At 35.3% G+C, this 14517-nt stretch overlaps 1 protein-coding gene across 1 annotated transcript; it reads left to right on the top strand.

Moving 5' to 3' along the window:
- Positions 1-11680: 11680 nt before the first annotated feature.
- On the top strand, positions 11681-12323 carry LOC308495047 (porimin-like; the record flags this gene model as incomplete). The annotated part of the gene is given in 2 exon segments (XM_081043028.1): positions 11681-11926; positions 11928-12323. Coding segments are annotated over 2 exon segments (642 nt in total).
- Positions 12324-14517: the final 2194 nt, after the last annotated feature.

Here is a 14517-nt window from a genome sequence, read left to right as displayed (position 1 = left end):
AATTTTAATTAAATTGGTTCTTTTTTTGGCTAAAATTAATTATAATGGACATTAGTGGGTAAGAAAATAGAGACAGATATTAAATTGGATAACCAGCAGTGACCTCTGAAGAAAAAGCTGCACTCAAAGTTGGAGAGTGGTAACTAGAAACTTCAGGGATGGCAAGAAAATTAGGCCTTGATCTGCTGATCCAGGGGTTAAGAGCAACAGCAGTGGAGAGGGAAAAGAAAAAGAAAATTAAAGCATAGCGCACCTATAATATTCTGAAAATGATAGGAGGAAAAAAGGGACTCCAGTCTGTGAATAAACTAGGGGCAAAGAAATACGCACAAATAGAACATAAGTGATTAAGTACCTGCAACTAATCCTTGTAAATGTGCGGTATGATAGAGAGAGGTTGTAATTTTGAAGAAGCTAAAACTAAAGCTAAAATGCTAGGAGCTAAGGGAGGAATGTAGTATAAATATTAAGGTCTACAACAAAGTATGGAGAGGATTAAAAGAATATAACTATATGAGAACAGAGGGATATATTGGACTTTTAAAATGGCATTCAAGAATTGGGAGTTTAAGGAGGGAGACTGAAGATGGAGGGTCTAAAAGTTGAAAAATGAAAAACATAGAGACTAAGAGGGACAACTGAGAACTGAGGTAGGGAGTAGCATAATAAGTAGTGGAAAGAGAAGTAGAGATACAAATTTAGGATTGGCAGATAGCGGGGGAGAAACTATCTCAGGAGATCAATCCCCTCCTTATTGGGATTATAGATGACCCTTATAGATTATTTCACTGAAAATGAACAGCAAATAGCAGTGCTGGTCAGCATTCAGTAGGTAGAATTCATGTGTCAGTGTAGCTCCTAAATAATCTGATATTTCAACAGAGTTGTTGGTAGCGCTGATAGGGCAAAAACATCTATGGACTGAAAATATATAAGAGGTAGTCTGTGAGTTCGATCAGTTTACAAGGTAGTTGGGAAGATAAAACATGCATATATGAAATAAAGAAAACTTAAGTGCTAAAATGTTTCAAGGGTAATTCAGAAAAAAATGAATAAAAATGAACAAAGTAATGAGAAAAACTTTATAAACAAGATAGAAATGAACCTTAAGATACAGACAAGATAGAGAAATGAGGAGACTAGCCAAATGTTAAGATTATGTTCGGAGTGTAGTAAGTAAAAACCAGGAAGAACAGAATTGACATATCCACATTTTTCAAATTTTTGAGAAAATTAACTCATATTAGATGACGGGTAGACAGTAAACATGTTTCTGGGAGACAGTATCTAGGATTCCTTCTTATAGTACCAATGCTCAAAAAAATAACTTTAGCTAGATAGCATAGAAATACTTCTGGAAAGCTCTACAAGCCACACTTAAATCATAGAACTTAACATAGTGGACAAAATTAGCACTTGTATAATGTTATAGTGATATGGCAGCAGCAGTGTCGTTAGATGTTGGTATCTGCAATATGAACAGCAGAATAGAAAATAATTGAGGATAAACGAAGAAAAATACTAATAGATTGTTGCAAACATACAGATATGAGCTGGAGTGGTGGCAGCAGGAACATAAAACTATGGATAATCCAATAAAAGCAGCTAAAGACAAAATGGCAGGCATTGGTAAGTGGTACTGTAAAATTCTGGCATAAAAAGTATTGAGTCAAATACAATATCTATATCTCATTTTTGGAAACTATAAGAAATATGGTTCACCAGACTAAAATAAATTAAATAGAAATGGGTACTAGTCTTTTGAGGTGAGGAATTCATTCTGGATATATTGACTGAGGTAACAATTCATCATTAAACTGAGGATGATCTGTCGGAAGTTAAAAATAAGAGCTATATTTCAAATAAATATGTATTTATACATACATATATTTAGAAATCATCTTTGCAGGGGTGGGAATAAAACCATGAAAATGGTTGAATTATTGAAATAATGAATTAGAGACGTAAACATAGTTTTGAGAAATAAGTTTTGGGAAACGTGCTCTTGAAAAGAGGGAAGGGAAACCAAAAAAAATTTAAAAAAAAAGAAAAACAGAGAAAAAGACAGAGAGGAACAAGCAGAATGGTAAAAGTTAAACCAAAAAAAAAAAAAAAAAAAATCCAGTGTCCTAAAAGCTAAGAAAATAAAGTACTTTAATAATTGAGTTATCAAGTGAAGCAAAAATTAATGCAACCAAAGAGACCATTTCCAGAATGGTGACACAAAGAACTCTGCTCGTCCTATCTCCAGGAAAAATGCATAACTAGTGAACATTATTAAACAATAAAAACAACTTAAAGTCTTTCAAAAATATTTTAAGGTTATATATAAAAAAAAAAGACATTCAAGAAAATCTACTAAATATCAGGAAGAATCTGTGGCACTTGGGCTATAATCTACTCTCACTACCAAATTCATCATGAAAGAAGTTCCATTCCAGGGCAGAGGGGTGGCTCGGTTGGTTAGAGCACGAGCTCTGGGCAACAGGGTCGCTGTTTGGATTCCCACATGAGCCAGAGAGCTGCGCCCTCCCCAACTAGAATGAAGTCAATGAGCTGCCACTCAGCTCCCGGGTGGCCAGATGGCTCAGTTGGTTGGAGGGCGTGCTCTCAACCACAAGGCTGCTGGTTCGACTCCCACAAGGGATGGTGGGCTGTGCCCCCTGCAACTTATATTGAACTTGGCACCTTGAGCTGAACTGCCCCTGAGCTCCCAGATGGTTCAGTTGGTTGGAGCGTGGGCTCTCAACCACAAGGTTGCCTGTTCGACTCCCGCAAGGGATGGTGAGCTGTGTTCCCTGCAACTAACGACGGCGACTGGACCTTGAGCTGAGCTGCACCCTTCACAATTCAGATTGAAAGGACAACAACTTGACTTGGATGGAGCTGATGAGTCCTTGGAAAAAACACACTACTGTTCCCCAATAAAAAGTCCTGGAAATATACTGTTCCCCAATAAAGTCCTGTTCCCCTTCCCCAATAAAATCTAAAAAAAACAACAACAACAAAAAAAAAAACAGAGAAGTTCCATTCCAGTTAGGTGTGACTAAAATATGGAGATATCTCTCCCTCAACTCCTAATCATAACCTACTGTTAATATCTCTGCCATCAAAGAGCTGGCCATCAACATGTCTCATCTTCCTTCCCCAGTTCCATGTTGCAAGGGTTAAATTCCTGGCAAGTTCACCCTAGATGTTGTGGACACCCTTCCTTTACTCAGCTCCTGCTCTAAAGGCAAAAGCTCTACCACAGGTGAAACAAGTCAAGAATACTGAGGCCTTTATATCCCTTTCCCTAGCTTGCTTATAAGAAATAGGTTCAATTATGGGAGAAACAAACTAAGATGAGAGAGGCTGCATCTGAAGCCCAGCACCCTGCTTAAAAAGCAGGGGTATCAATCACAGACAAGTTGGCCATGAGACCCACCTCCAGTTCTGGAGCAGTGGCATGGAAATTTTTCCCAGGAGTGAGAGAGGGCATAAGAACAACAACATTCAAAGCTCTCTCAAAGAGAACTACTTGGAACTAACTATGAGGAAGTTCAAGGCTATTGGTGTTCTGAATAATAATGGAGATTTTAGTGGTAAATAATAGTAACTCCATGAGAACAACATGCTAAAGCATACTACAGACAGTTTATCTACAACAACCAAGGGAAGTTAAAAAGAGCACTTCTGGGATCAGGACAAACTTCAAAGACTGCCTCAAAATCTGCCCTAGCTATTATTTAGAATTGAAGGACAGATAAAGAGCTTCCCAGACAAGAAAAAGCTAAAGGAGTTCATCACCACCAAACCATTATTACAAGGAATCTTAGAGGGACTTCTATAAAACAAAAAACAAAAAACAAAAAAAAAAAAAAAAGAAAGAAAGAAAATATGAATAATGAAATGGCAATAACTACATACATATCAACAATTACTTCCAATGTAAATGGATTAAATGCTCCAATCAAAAGATAGGGGGGTTGAATGGATAAGAAAACAAGACCCTAACATATACTGTTTACAAGAGATGAATTTCAGATTAAAGGACACACAGAGACTGAAAGTAAAGGAATGGAATAAGATATTTCACAAAAATGGAAGCAAACAAACAAACAAAAATCTGGGATAGCAATACTTATAACAGACAAAATGGACTTTAAAACAAAGACTATAACAAGAGGCAAAGAAGGACCTAGTAATCCCACTTCTGGGTATTTATACAAACCCAAAATGCTACTTTGAGGGGACACATGCTTCCCTATGTTTATTGCAGCATTATTTACAATAGCCAAGATATGAAGGTAACCTGGGTGTCCCTGAATGGATGAATGGATAAAGAAGAGATGGCATATATATATATATATATATATATATATATATATATATATACACACACACATACATACATACATATATGTATGTATATGTATGTATATATGTGTATATATACATATATATACACATATATATATACATTGTATATGAATATATACATATATATACATATATACATATATATATATATATATATATATATATATATACATTGTATATGTATACATTGTATATGTATATACAATGGAATATCACTCATGGTAAAAAAAAGGAAATCTTGCCATCTGAGACAACATGGGTGGACCTAGAGGGTACTGTGTTGACTGTAATGAGTGAGACAACAGAAGACAAATGTCATATGATTTCACTTATAAGTGTAATCTAAAGAACAAAATCAACAAACGAGACAGAAACAAATTCATAGATACAGAGAACATTTTGATGGTAGCCAGATGGGAGAGGGGTTGGGAGTGGGTGAAAAGGGGGAAAAGATTAAGAAGCACAGATTAGTTGTTACACAGCAGGCATGGGGATATAGGGTATAGCATGAGAAATATAGCCAATAATATTGGAATAACTATGTATGGTGTCAGATGGGTATTTGATTTATTGATGTAATAGATGGGAGGGGGTTGGGGGAAGGGTGAGAAAGGTGAAGGGATTAAGAAATGTAAGTTGTAGTTACACAATAGTCATGGGGATGTAAAGTATAGGGAATATAATCAATAATATAGTAATAGCTATGTATAATGCCAGGTGGTCCTAGTCAGGGGGTCGGGGGAACACTTCCTAAATTATGCAAATGTCTAATCACTATGCTATACATTGGAAACTAATATAAAATAATATTGAATGTCAACTCTAATTGAAAAAATTAAGAAGAGGGAAGATCAATAATATTGTGATAGCGTGGCACAGTGTCAGAGGGTTGCTGGACTTATGGTGATCACTTCTTTAGCACAGGGAATAAAATCAATAATATGGTAATAACTCTGTACAGTGCCAGGTGGGTACTGTTGAATAACTATGATGTATACCTGAAACTAATAAAATATTGTATGTTAGCTATATTTTAATTAAAAAAACAATTTTGCCCTGGAAAGAGGCATCAATTTCATATGATGTGGTGGGGTGTAATTTATGCCCCAGGACGTTGTTGAAAACAATAGAGTAATCTGCCTGAAATTAGTGGTGCCTAATATCTGGGGTGATACAAAATGAAGCTATTGGTTAAACAGGGAGATCAGGGAAAGAGACAATGGACCTAGAGGGTATTGTGCTAAGTGAAATAAGTCACACACAGAGAAACAAATACTGTATGATGTCACTTTTTGTGGAATTTAAAGAAAATAAACAAACAAAAAAACAAAAACAGACTCATAGATACAGAGAACAAACTGATGGTTACCAGATGGGAGGAAGGTGGAGGGGCAGAGTGAAAAAGGTGAAGAGATTATGAAGTACAAATTGATTTTTACAAAACAGTCACAGGGATATAAAGAACAGTATAGGGAATATAGTCAATAATATTGTAATAACTATGTACGGTCCCAGGGTGTAACAGACTTATAGGGGAGAGCACTTCATATTATACAAATGTCTAACCACTATGCTACATGCATGAAACTACTATAAAATAATATTGAATGTCAACTATAATTGAAAAACAAGAAGAGCCTTGATGAAACTACTGTCATCCTAGGAAGAATGTGCACGTGGTCCAAGGTTGAGTCCTCAGAGAAGAGACATCAGAGGCTATGTGATGTGGAGGAAGCAGATTTTCACTAAAAATTTTCAAGTCACAAAATTGTCCTAGTCACTAAACAAATAAATAATAATAGGAAATATCAGAAGGGAAAATTAGTATACAGACTTTCTTTAATACATTGCCTAAATATTTAGTTTTCAACAAAATATTACAAGACTTTCAAATAAATAAAGGCAACAGAAACTACCCATGAGAAAGACTAAAGGTCAGATTTTAAAGAGATTTCTTTGTAGCCATCATAATTATGTTTGAAGAACTACAGAAAAATATGCTTAAAGAAGAAACATATAGTGACAGTGTTCCAAAAGAAACCATCTATAAAGAGACAGTTGTTTTTTTTTAAAGGAAAATTCCAAAATTTAAAAGAATATAAAAATGAAAACAATTCACCAGAGAGCCTGAAAAAGTAGATTTAAACTAGCAGAAGAAAGAAATCCATGAACTTTAAGATACACCAATAATAACATGCCAGAAAAAATATTTATTTCAAGTCTTGTCAAACACAATAGCACATGCATTACAGAATGGGTATGACTTTTGTTCATTGAAAAAACAACGTGCTGAAAAGAGCTTGCAAGTAGCTTTGTAAATAGTATCTTCCTTACACTCTCTTCAAGTATCAAATTTGAGCCTGTCAACTGTTTCTTGTCAGAAGCAGGACTAATTAAGGATATTTTTCCTAATTAACACGAATTATGAAATATGAAGTAAAGAGAATAAAATAATGACAAAATCAGAACATCAGGGAAGTGTGGGACACCATTAAGTAAAAAACATGCAAAATGAGAGGACTAGAAACTGTAAAGAGAAAGAAACACAAAAATAATAAAAGAAGTAATGGCCAGAAACTTGATAAATTTGATGAAAAGCATTAATGTACACATCTAAGGAGCTCAACAAGCTCCAAGAAGAATAAAACTAAAGAGATCTATGAACAGTCACTCCAGAACAAAAACACTGAAGCAAAGAAAAAGAGAAAATATTGAAAGCGGCAAGAGAAAAATGACATGCCATTTAAAATGGAATCCAAATAAGACTCTTAACTTTTCAGCAGAAACATGGGAGGCCAGAAAACCATGGGATGACAGAGTCAAAGTGCTAAAAGAAGAAAATGGTCAACCAAGAAAATTAAACTCAGCCAAACTATGTTTCAAAAATGAAGGTAAAAAATGCACTTCCAGATAAATAACAGAGAATTTCTTGCTGGTAGACATGCCTAATAAGAAATACTAAAGTCTCTAGGCTGAAAGCTAGTAACCCTGATAATTCAAAATTATACAAAAATAGAAAGAGCACAAGGAAAACTAATAATGTTATTATAAAAGGCAGTATAAATGCATATTTATTATTTCTTATCTTCACTGATTTCAAAAACAATTATATAAAACAATATGTATACAATTATACTGCTGAGCTTATAACATAAAAATATGATATATTTGACAATAACAGTACAATGGAGGTGAGTGCTCACAAACAATATTTGTATAAATAAAAATACCTGATGTTAACCTGAATTGAAAAGGACAACAACAACAAAACAAAAACAGAAAAAGGCAATTAAAGAAGGCTAGTACAGGCATAACTCAGAGATATTGCGAGTTTGGTTCCAGTACATTGCAATAAAGAAAATATTGCAATAAAAAGAGTCATACAAAATTTGGTTTCCCAGTATATATAAAAATTATGTTTATACTATACTGTAGTATAGTATGTGTGTGATACCATTATGTGTACAAAAACAGTGCATATGCCTTAATTAAAAAAATACTTTATTGCTAGAAAAAAAAAGCTAACCATAATCTGAGCTTTCAGCAAGTTATAATATTTTTGCTGGTAGAGGGTCTTGCCTCAAGGTTGATGGCTGCTAACTGATCAAGGTGGTGGTTGCTTAAAAAGGGGACAGCTATAGCAATTTCTTAAAATAAGACAACAATGAAGTTAGATGCATCAATTGACTCTTCCTTTCACGAACAATTTCTTTGTAGCATGCGATGCTGTTTGAAAGCATTTTTACCCACAGTAGAACTTCATTCAAAATTGGAGTCAATCCTCTCAAAACCTATCACTGCTTTATCAACTAAGTTTATGTAATATTCTAAATTCTTTGTTGTCATTTCAACAATCATTACAGCATCTTCACCAGGAGCAGTTTCCATCTCAAGAAGCCACTTTGTGGAATAATGTCAGAAACATAGCAGCATTAGGGGTCCCCTTGATCTCTCCCCTTGAAATTACAAGTTGAACAGCCATAATTCACCAAAGGATTACCTGCACAACACACAAACATTTCTGAGAGATGTGCACATTGAAACATCTGAAGGTGGGCGAATCAAGGAAAACATGGGAGGAGAGAAGGAAAAAAAAGCAGAGGTGGGTGCATGAACGCAGCAAAAAACTCACTGCCAGGAACACAGCTCCAAAGGTCACTATAGTCCCAGGAGGGGGGCAATTTAGGCAGCAGGTACACTCACTCTCTGTGGCCCTGAGCATTTCTGACTGAGTGATCATATGGTTGAACCCAGGGATCACGACAGAGACCTCAGGGCAAAGACCAAATACAGAAGTGCAACAGCTGTGGACTAGCAGCCCTCACTGCCCTAACTGCTAGTTAGGCAAAAAACAAAGCCACAGAACTTGGCTGCCTCCCCCCACTCTCCCAGAGCTCGCCTCCTCATACACTCCCAGAGCTAGCAATGGGACCTAAGAAACTGCCACTCTGACTGTTGAGTTAAAGAGTAGACTATCTACAGCCCTGATAATTGGAGAGACAGTTTCTAAGTGTCAGACAAATATTGCAGCCAATCCTGGTGACAAGGGTGGAGATATAAAGGAAAGGCAGCTGTGGTCTGGCAGTAGCCACTACTGGGAGGAGAACAAAGCCACAAACAAACCAGTAGCCTCTCCAAGCCTACCTAGCCCCCACCTTTCATAGCTGATCCCAGCCGGGACTCACAGGACTTCTCAGGCAGCACAGCTCTGTATGTAGCTTCAGCAGCAGCACTGGGCTTTCTGAGGCTCAGAACCTACCCACCCACCACATTCTCCCATGGGGCAGTGCCCTTAGACCAAGATGACCTGGTCACAGAGGAGACACCACCTCCTCCCAGGGAATTTTCCACCGCCAGAAGCCACAACAGGGCAGAGAAAATAAAGTGCTCCAACACTACCTATGAGAAATAAAAATGAAGACATTTTCTCATCAACCTGATGCAGAATTCACATCTATATAGATGCCTAGGAAGAGAAATAATCCATCAATTACTGTAAACAACCAAGGTAATGAGGCAGCTCAGAAAGAAAATGAAACATCTCCAGAAAATAAAATTAGAGACATGGAAATAGGTGACTTCGATGACAAAGAATTCAATATTGCAGTTCTGAAAAAACTCAACGAGATGCAAAAAATTTCAGATTGGCAGTTTAATAAACTCAGAAATAAAATCAATGAACAAAATAAATACTTTACCAAAGAGATCAAAATTTTTAAAAAGAACCAAATAGAACTTCTGACACTGAAGAACTCAATGAGCGATGAAGAATGAAATAGCGAGCTTAGGAAACAGAGTTTATCAGATGGAGGAAATAATTAGTGATATAGTGATATCAAAAATAGAAATCTGGAAAGGGCACACATGGAAGAAGAGACAGACTTAAGAGTTAAAAGAAATGAAAGAAATCTACAAGCGCTATCTGACTCCATGAGAAACAGCAATATAAAAATAATGGGTATGCCAGAAGGAGGAGAGAGAGAGAGAGAGAGAGAGAGAGAGAGAGAGAGAGAGAAGGGAACAGAGAGCCTATTCAAATGAATGGTCGACAAGAACTTTACAAACCTGGAAAGAACTGGATCCTCAAATTCAAGAAGCAAACAGAACACCTAATTATCTCACTCCTAAAGACCTTCTCCAAAGCACATTATATTTAAAATATCAAAAATTAATTATAAAGAAAGAACTCTCCAGGCAGTCAGGGTAAAGAAGATGGTAATCTATGAAGGAAAGCTCATTCGAATATCATCAGATTTTTCAGCAGAAACTCTGCAAACAGGAGGGAGTGGAATAAAATATTCAAACTATTGGAAAAGAGAAATTTCCAGTGAAGAATAATAGATACATCAAAATTATCTTTTAAAAATGAAACAGGAATTCAGACTTTTCCAGATATACAGAATTTTCCAGCACAAGGCCTGAATTACAGGAAATACTGAAGGGGGTTGTTGTACCTGAAACAAAAAGACAGAAGTATACAAAACTATCAAAAAAGATAACTAACAGACAGACAGAAGCAGGAAATGGCAACCTCTACACAGAATAGGGCACTATACACTTAAATATAACTAAAGGTTAAAGAAGATAAAACATAAAAAAGAAAAAGAAGAAAAACACAATTTTCTGATGTAACTTGGAAATGAACTCACAGCATCAATAGGGATAATTTGTGACAATAAAAACAAAAGGGGAGCAGATAAAGGTCTGAATTTGCAAAGGGGAATGGAGTCAAGATGCATGTTGAAGAAAAAGGACTACTGTATATATGAAATTTTCTTTTACATAAAATTAATTGTAACTACTGAAAAAAAAATCCAGATCTGAAACATATGACATAAAAAAGAGGAAACAGAAGGAAAAAAATCATAGAATACCACAAATCTAAAATAACAGACAGAAACACAAAGACAAAGAAACAATGAAGACACTGAGCTACCAGAAAACAAAACATAAAATAGCTATAGGAAATCCTCACGTATCAATAATCACACTGAATGTAAATGGACTGAACTCACCACTGAAAAGGCAGAGTAGCTGATTGGATTAGAAAACAAAGCCCAACCACATGTTGTCTCCAAGGGACACATCTCAGCTACAAGGACAAATATAGACTCAAAGGGAAAGGATTGGAAAATGATACTCCAAATAAATAGCATCCAGAGAAAAGCAGCTGTAGTCATACTTAATATCTGATGAAACAGACTTCAAGATAAAAAAAGGTAACAAAAATGGACATTTTGTAATGATAAAGGGGCAATACAACAAGAGTACACAACATTTATCAATATATATGCTTCCAATCAGGAAGCACCAAAATATATAAAGCAACTACTAACAGAAATAAAGGGAGAAATGGACCAAAACACAATTATAGTGGGAGACCTAAATACCTCACTGACAGTTATGAATAGATCATCCAAACAGAAAATCAATTAAAATTTATCAGCCTGAAATGATACTTTAGACCAAATGGACATAACCAACATTTACAGACCCTTTCATCCCAGAACATCAGATTATATGTTCTTCTCTAGGGCACATGGAACATTCTCAAAGATAGACCATATATTGGGAAAGAAAACTAGCCTCAACAAATTTAAGAAGATTGAAATCATACCAAGCATATTCTCCAACCTCAATGTTTTGAAATGGAAGATCAATTGCAAAAAGAAGTGGAAAAATCACAAATATGTGGAGATTGAACAACATGCTACTAAGGAATAACTGGGTGAAAGAAAAAAATAAAAGGAGAAATCAAAAGATACATAGAAACAGAACAACGGGACTCAGCACATAAGGTGTCTTGGCCTTTTTCGTCATGGGGGCACTGCTGGTGCTAGCATTGCTAAAGGCCACAGTGGACAGGGAAGACTCAGAGGGATCCTCAAGCAGAAATCCTTCCATACTTCCCAGAAGTCCCACTACTAAATCAAAAGGGAATATCCCATATGTGTTCTTCAGCCATACAAACGAATCGTCCAAAAGCACTGTAAAACCATTTACAACTCCAGCTTCCTCAGTGACAGTCACCACCCTGAAACCCATAGCAAAACCATCAACAACTCGTTTCCTCAGTCTCAAACAATGGGACAGTCACCACTTTGAAACCCATAACATCTAAAATGACAACACCAGGGGTCTCAACAAATAAGACTTCCACCACCTTAAAATCTATACCCAAAATAACAAGTGTCTCACAAAACACATTCCAGGTGTCAATATCCACAGTGACCACAAACCACAATACTAGTTCCATGACATTTGTTTCTTCATCAGTAACAATCACAGCAACTATAAATTCTAAAGAAAATAAAGGATCAAAATTTGATACTGGCAGCTTTCTTGGTGGTGTTGCATTAACACTGGGGATTTTGTCTGTTCTTTACATTGGATGTAAAACTTACTATGGAAGAAGAGGAATTCGGTACAGAACCATTGATGAGCATGATGCCATCATTTAAGAAAATCCAAGGACCAATGGAAACCCTGTCAATTAGTTTAAGACAATATTCTCTTTTTGAAAATAGTGTAAACAGGCCATGCAAATAATGCATATATATAAATATGTAAATATTCCTCATGATTACTAAAGGTAAAAAGGGTTTGGTTTGGGTTTTGAATGAACATTTGGAGTTTACGGTTAATGCAATGGTTATGTTGACTTTTAGAAAATATGTAAGACACACATGTCCTGTCCCATTTTATCGTGGCATTGGTCACATAGGGCCAGTAATTGGAAGACATCATCACTGCAGGGCACAATGCCATCTTGGCATACAAATAAGGAGGCTTGTCATGGCACTCAAGATGTTGATTGTCTTTGGTGTTTACATAAAAAAATTCAGTGCTATTCAGGGCTGGATATATTTTAATTGCTAATGCTACACAACAAATTTTATGAGTAAACCAGGTCTTAAACATAATTTTAGTTTGTGTCTCTTCAGAAAGCATTGATATTTTAATGTTTTAAAACTTACTACTTGATTTAGAAATAAAAGGTAACCACCACCCCCCAAAAACAAAGATCGAATAAAAGCAGAAACAACACCTGGGCCCTGTTAGAGAGCCACTGGAGAGCCTGTATTTTTATTAATAACTTCTTTTGTGCTTTCAATGGCAGTTGATGTAACTATCTTGTTTTTCCTCTGTAATTTCAGCAAATTCCAATGTTTAACATGATAATGTTTTGAAGACTTAGTTCTAGGATTAAATAAGAAGTTAGATTATTTGCTGCTGTAAGAATATCATCACCACTGGAAACTGCTTTATTTTATATTCAGCTATTAATTACATATTTAGTGACTATTTTTGAGATGTAGAGCTGCTTTCAATATCTAGAAATGTTTAATGTAGTGTAAACACACCTAACTTAAAAAAAAAAAAAGCCCCTTATATGATTTCCAAAAACACATTTAGAACTCTGTATAGTCAGAACTATAGATTAATGCTGTTTATCAACCCAGGGATTAAGGAGCCCCTCTCAGGCTCTAAACCTACCAGATGAAAAGACTGCATTGTCCTGCACTGCATCAAAAAATCAAAGTAAAATTTTGATTTTACTCAAAAATTGGGGGAAATAGCAATTTTACACTAAAACACCAAAGTATTTTGGAATAAATTCTCATCAAGTTTTAAAACAGAAGTTTTTAAGACAGGAAATTTCCTGCTTCCTCTTTTGGGAAGTCTTCAGACCACTTCTCTTCCTCCCTTGCTGAAGACGAGACACTCTTCATATGTATTACATTAATAGAGAGAAAAAGCACAGTAGAGACAACCGTATTAGCCAACACATGTTGGAGGGTTTCAGTTTTACAGTTTATATTCCAGCACTCAAAACTCTGGGTCAAGTTTTCACAAAAGATATATTTAATAATACTAAATATAAATACTAGGACAATGTTTCTATCTTAGAATGGCCAAAGAAATAACACCAATAGTAATAGTCTAAAAATGAGCTAAGATGTCATAATGAACATATACCTACATTTAATGGGAATTAAATGTAATGTGTGATCAGCTTTTGGCTTACAGACAATATCATGTATCAAGAACTTTGATATAACAGGATCGTTTCTACTCACTATGCATTATGGCCAATTGATGTGATGAATATGAATGATAAAAATTTATCCAAAGTATGGATATAACAGGATGTATGTGATACATGCAGAGTGGAAGGAATATTATGAAACGTGTTTATATTAGTTTGAAAAAAGATGAGGGCTGATAAGTAAGTTATATGTTATTAACTAAACTACTGCTTTTACATCTTTGAAAAATATACATAAGATACATTTTATAGTAATGAACTTCTTTTAAACATAACTTGTTTTGTCCCTTGCATACTTCAAATCAGTCAGAACTTTGTAGACAGGGTTGAAATTTTCTTGAGTACTTATTTCTTTAGCACTTTAAAGTTGAAAAAAAACACTTTTCAAAAAGTATTAAATGTTGTTATATGCCTTCAAAGTTTCCTGTATTTTGGGTTGGAAATAATTTAATTGTCTTTTCTCTGTATGTAAGTTGAACAATTTGTTACTTTCAAATACCAGTACTTCAATGCAGCCTGTTGTTTTTTGTTTGTTTGTTTGTTTTTTTCATTATGTGCAAAAATTGGAAGAAACAGTGATGCAAACCAATATTTAGCTTTGGAAT

The sequence above is a fragment of the Rhinolophus hipposideros genome (genome assembly GCF_964194185.1).
Source record: "Rhinolophus hipposideros genome assembly, chromosome: X".
Taxonomy (NCBI): Eukaryota; Metazoa; Chordata; class Mammalia; order Chiroptera; family Rhinolophidae; genus Rhinolophus; species Rhinolophus hipposideros.
Note: the sequence above shows the minus strand (reverse complement) of the source record. Positions and strands in the feature narration are given on the sequence as shown.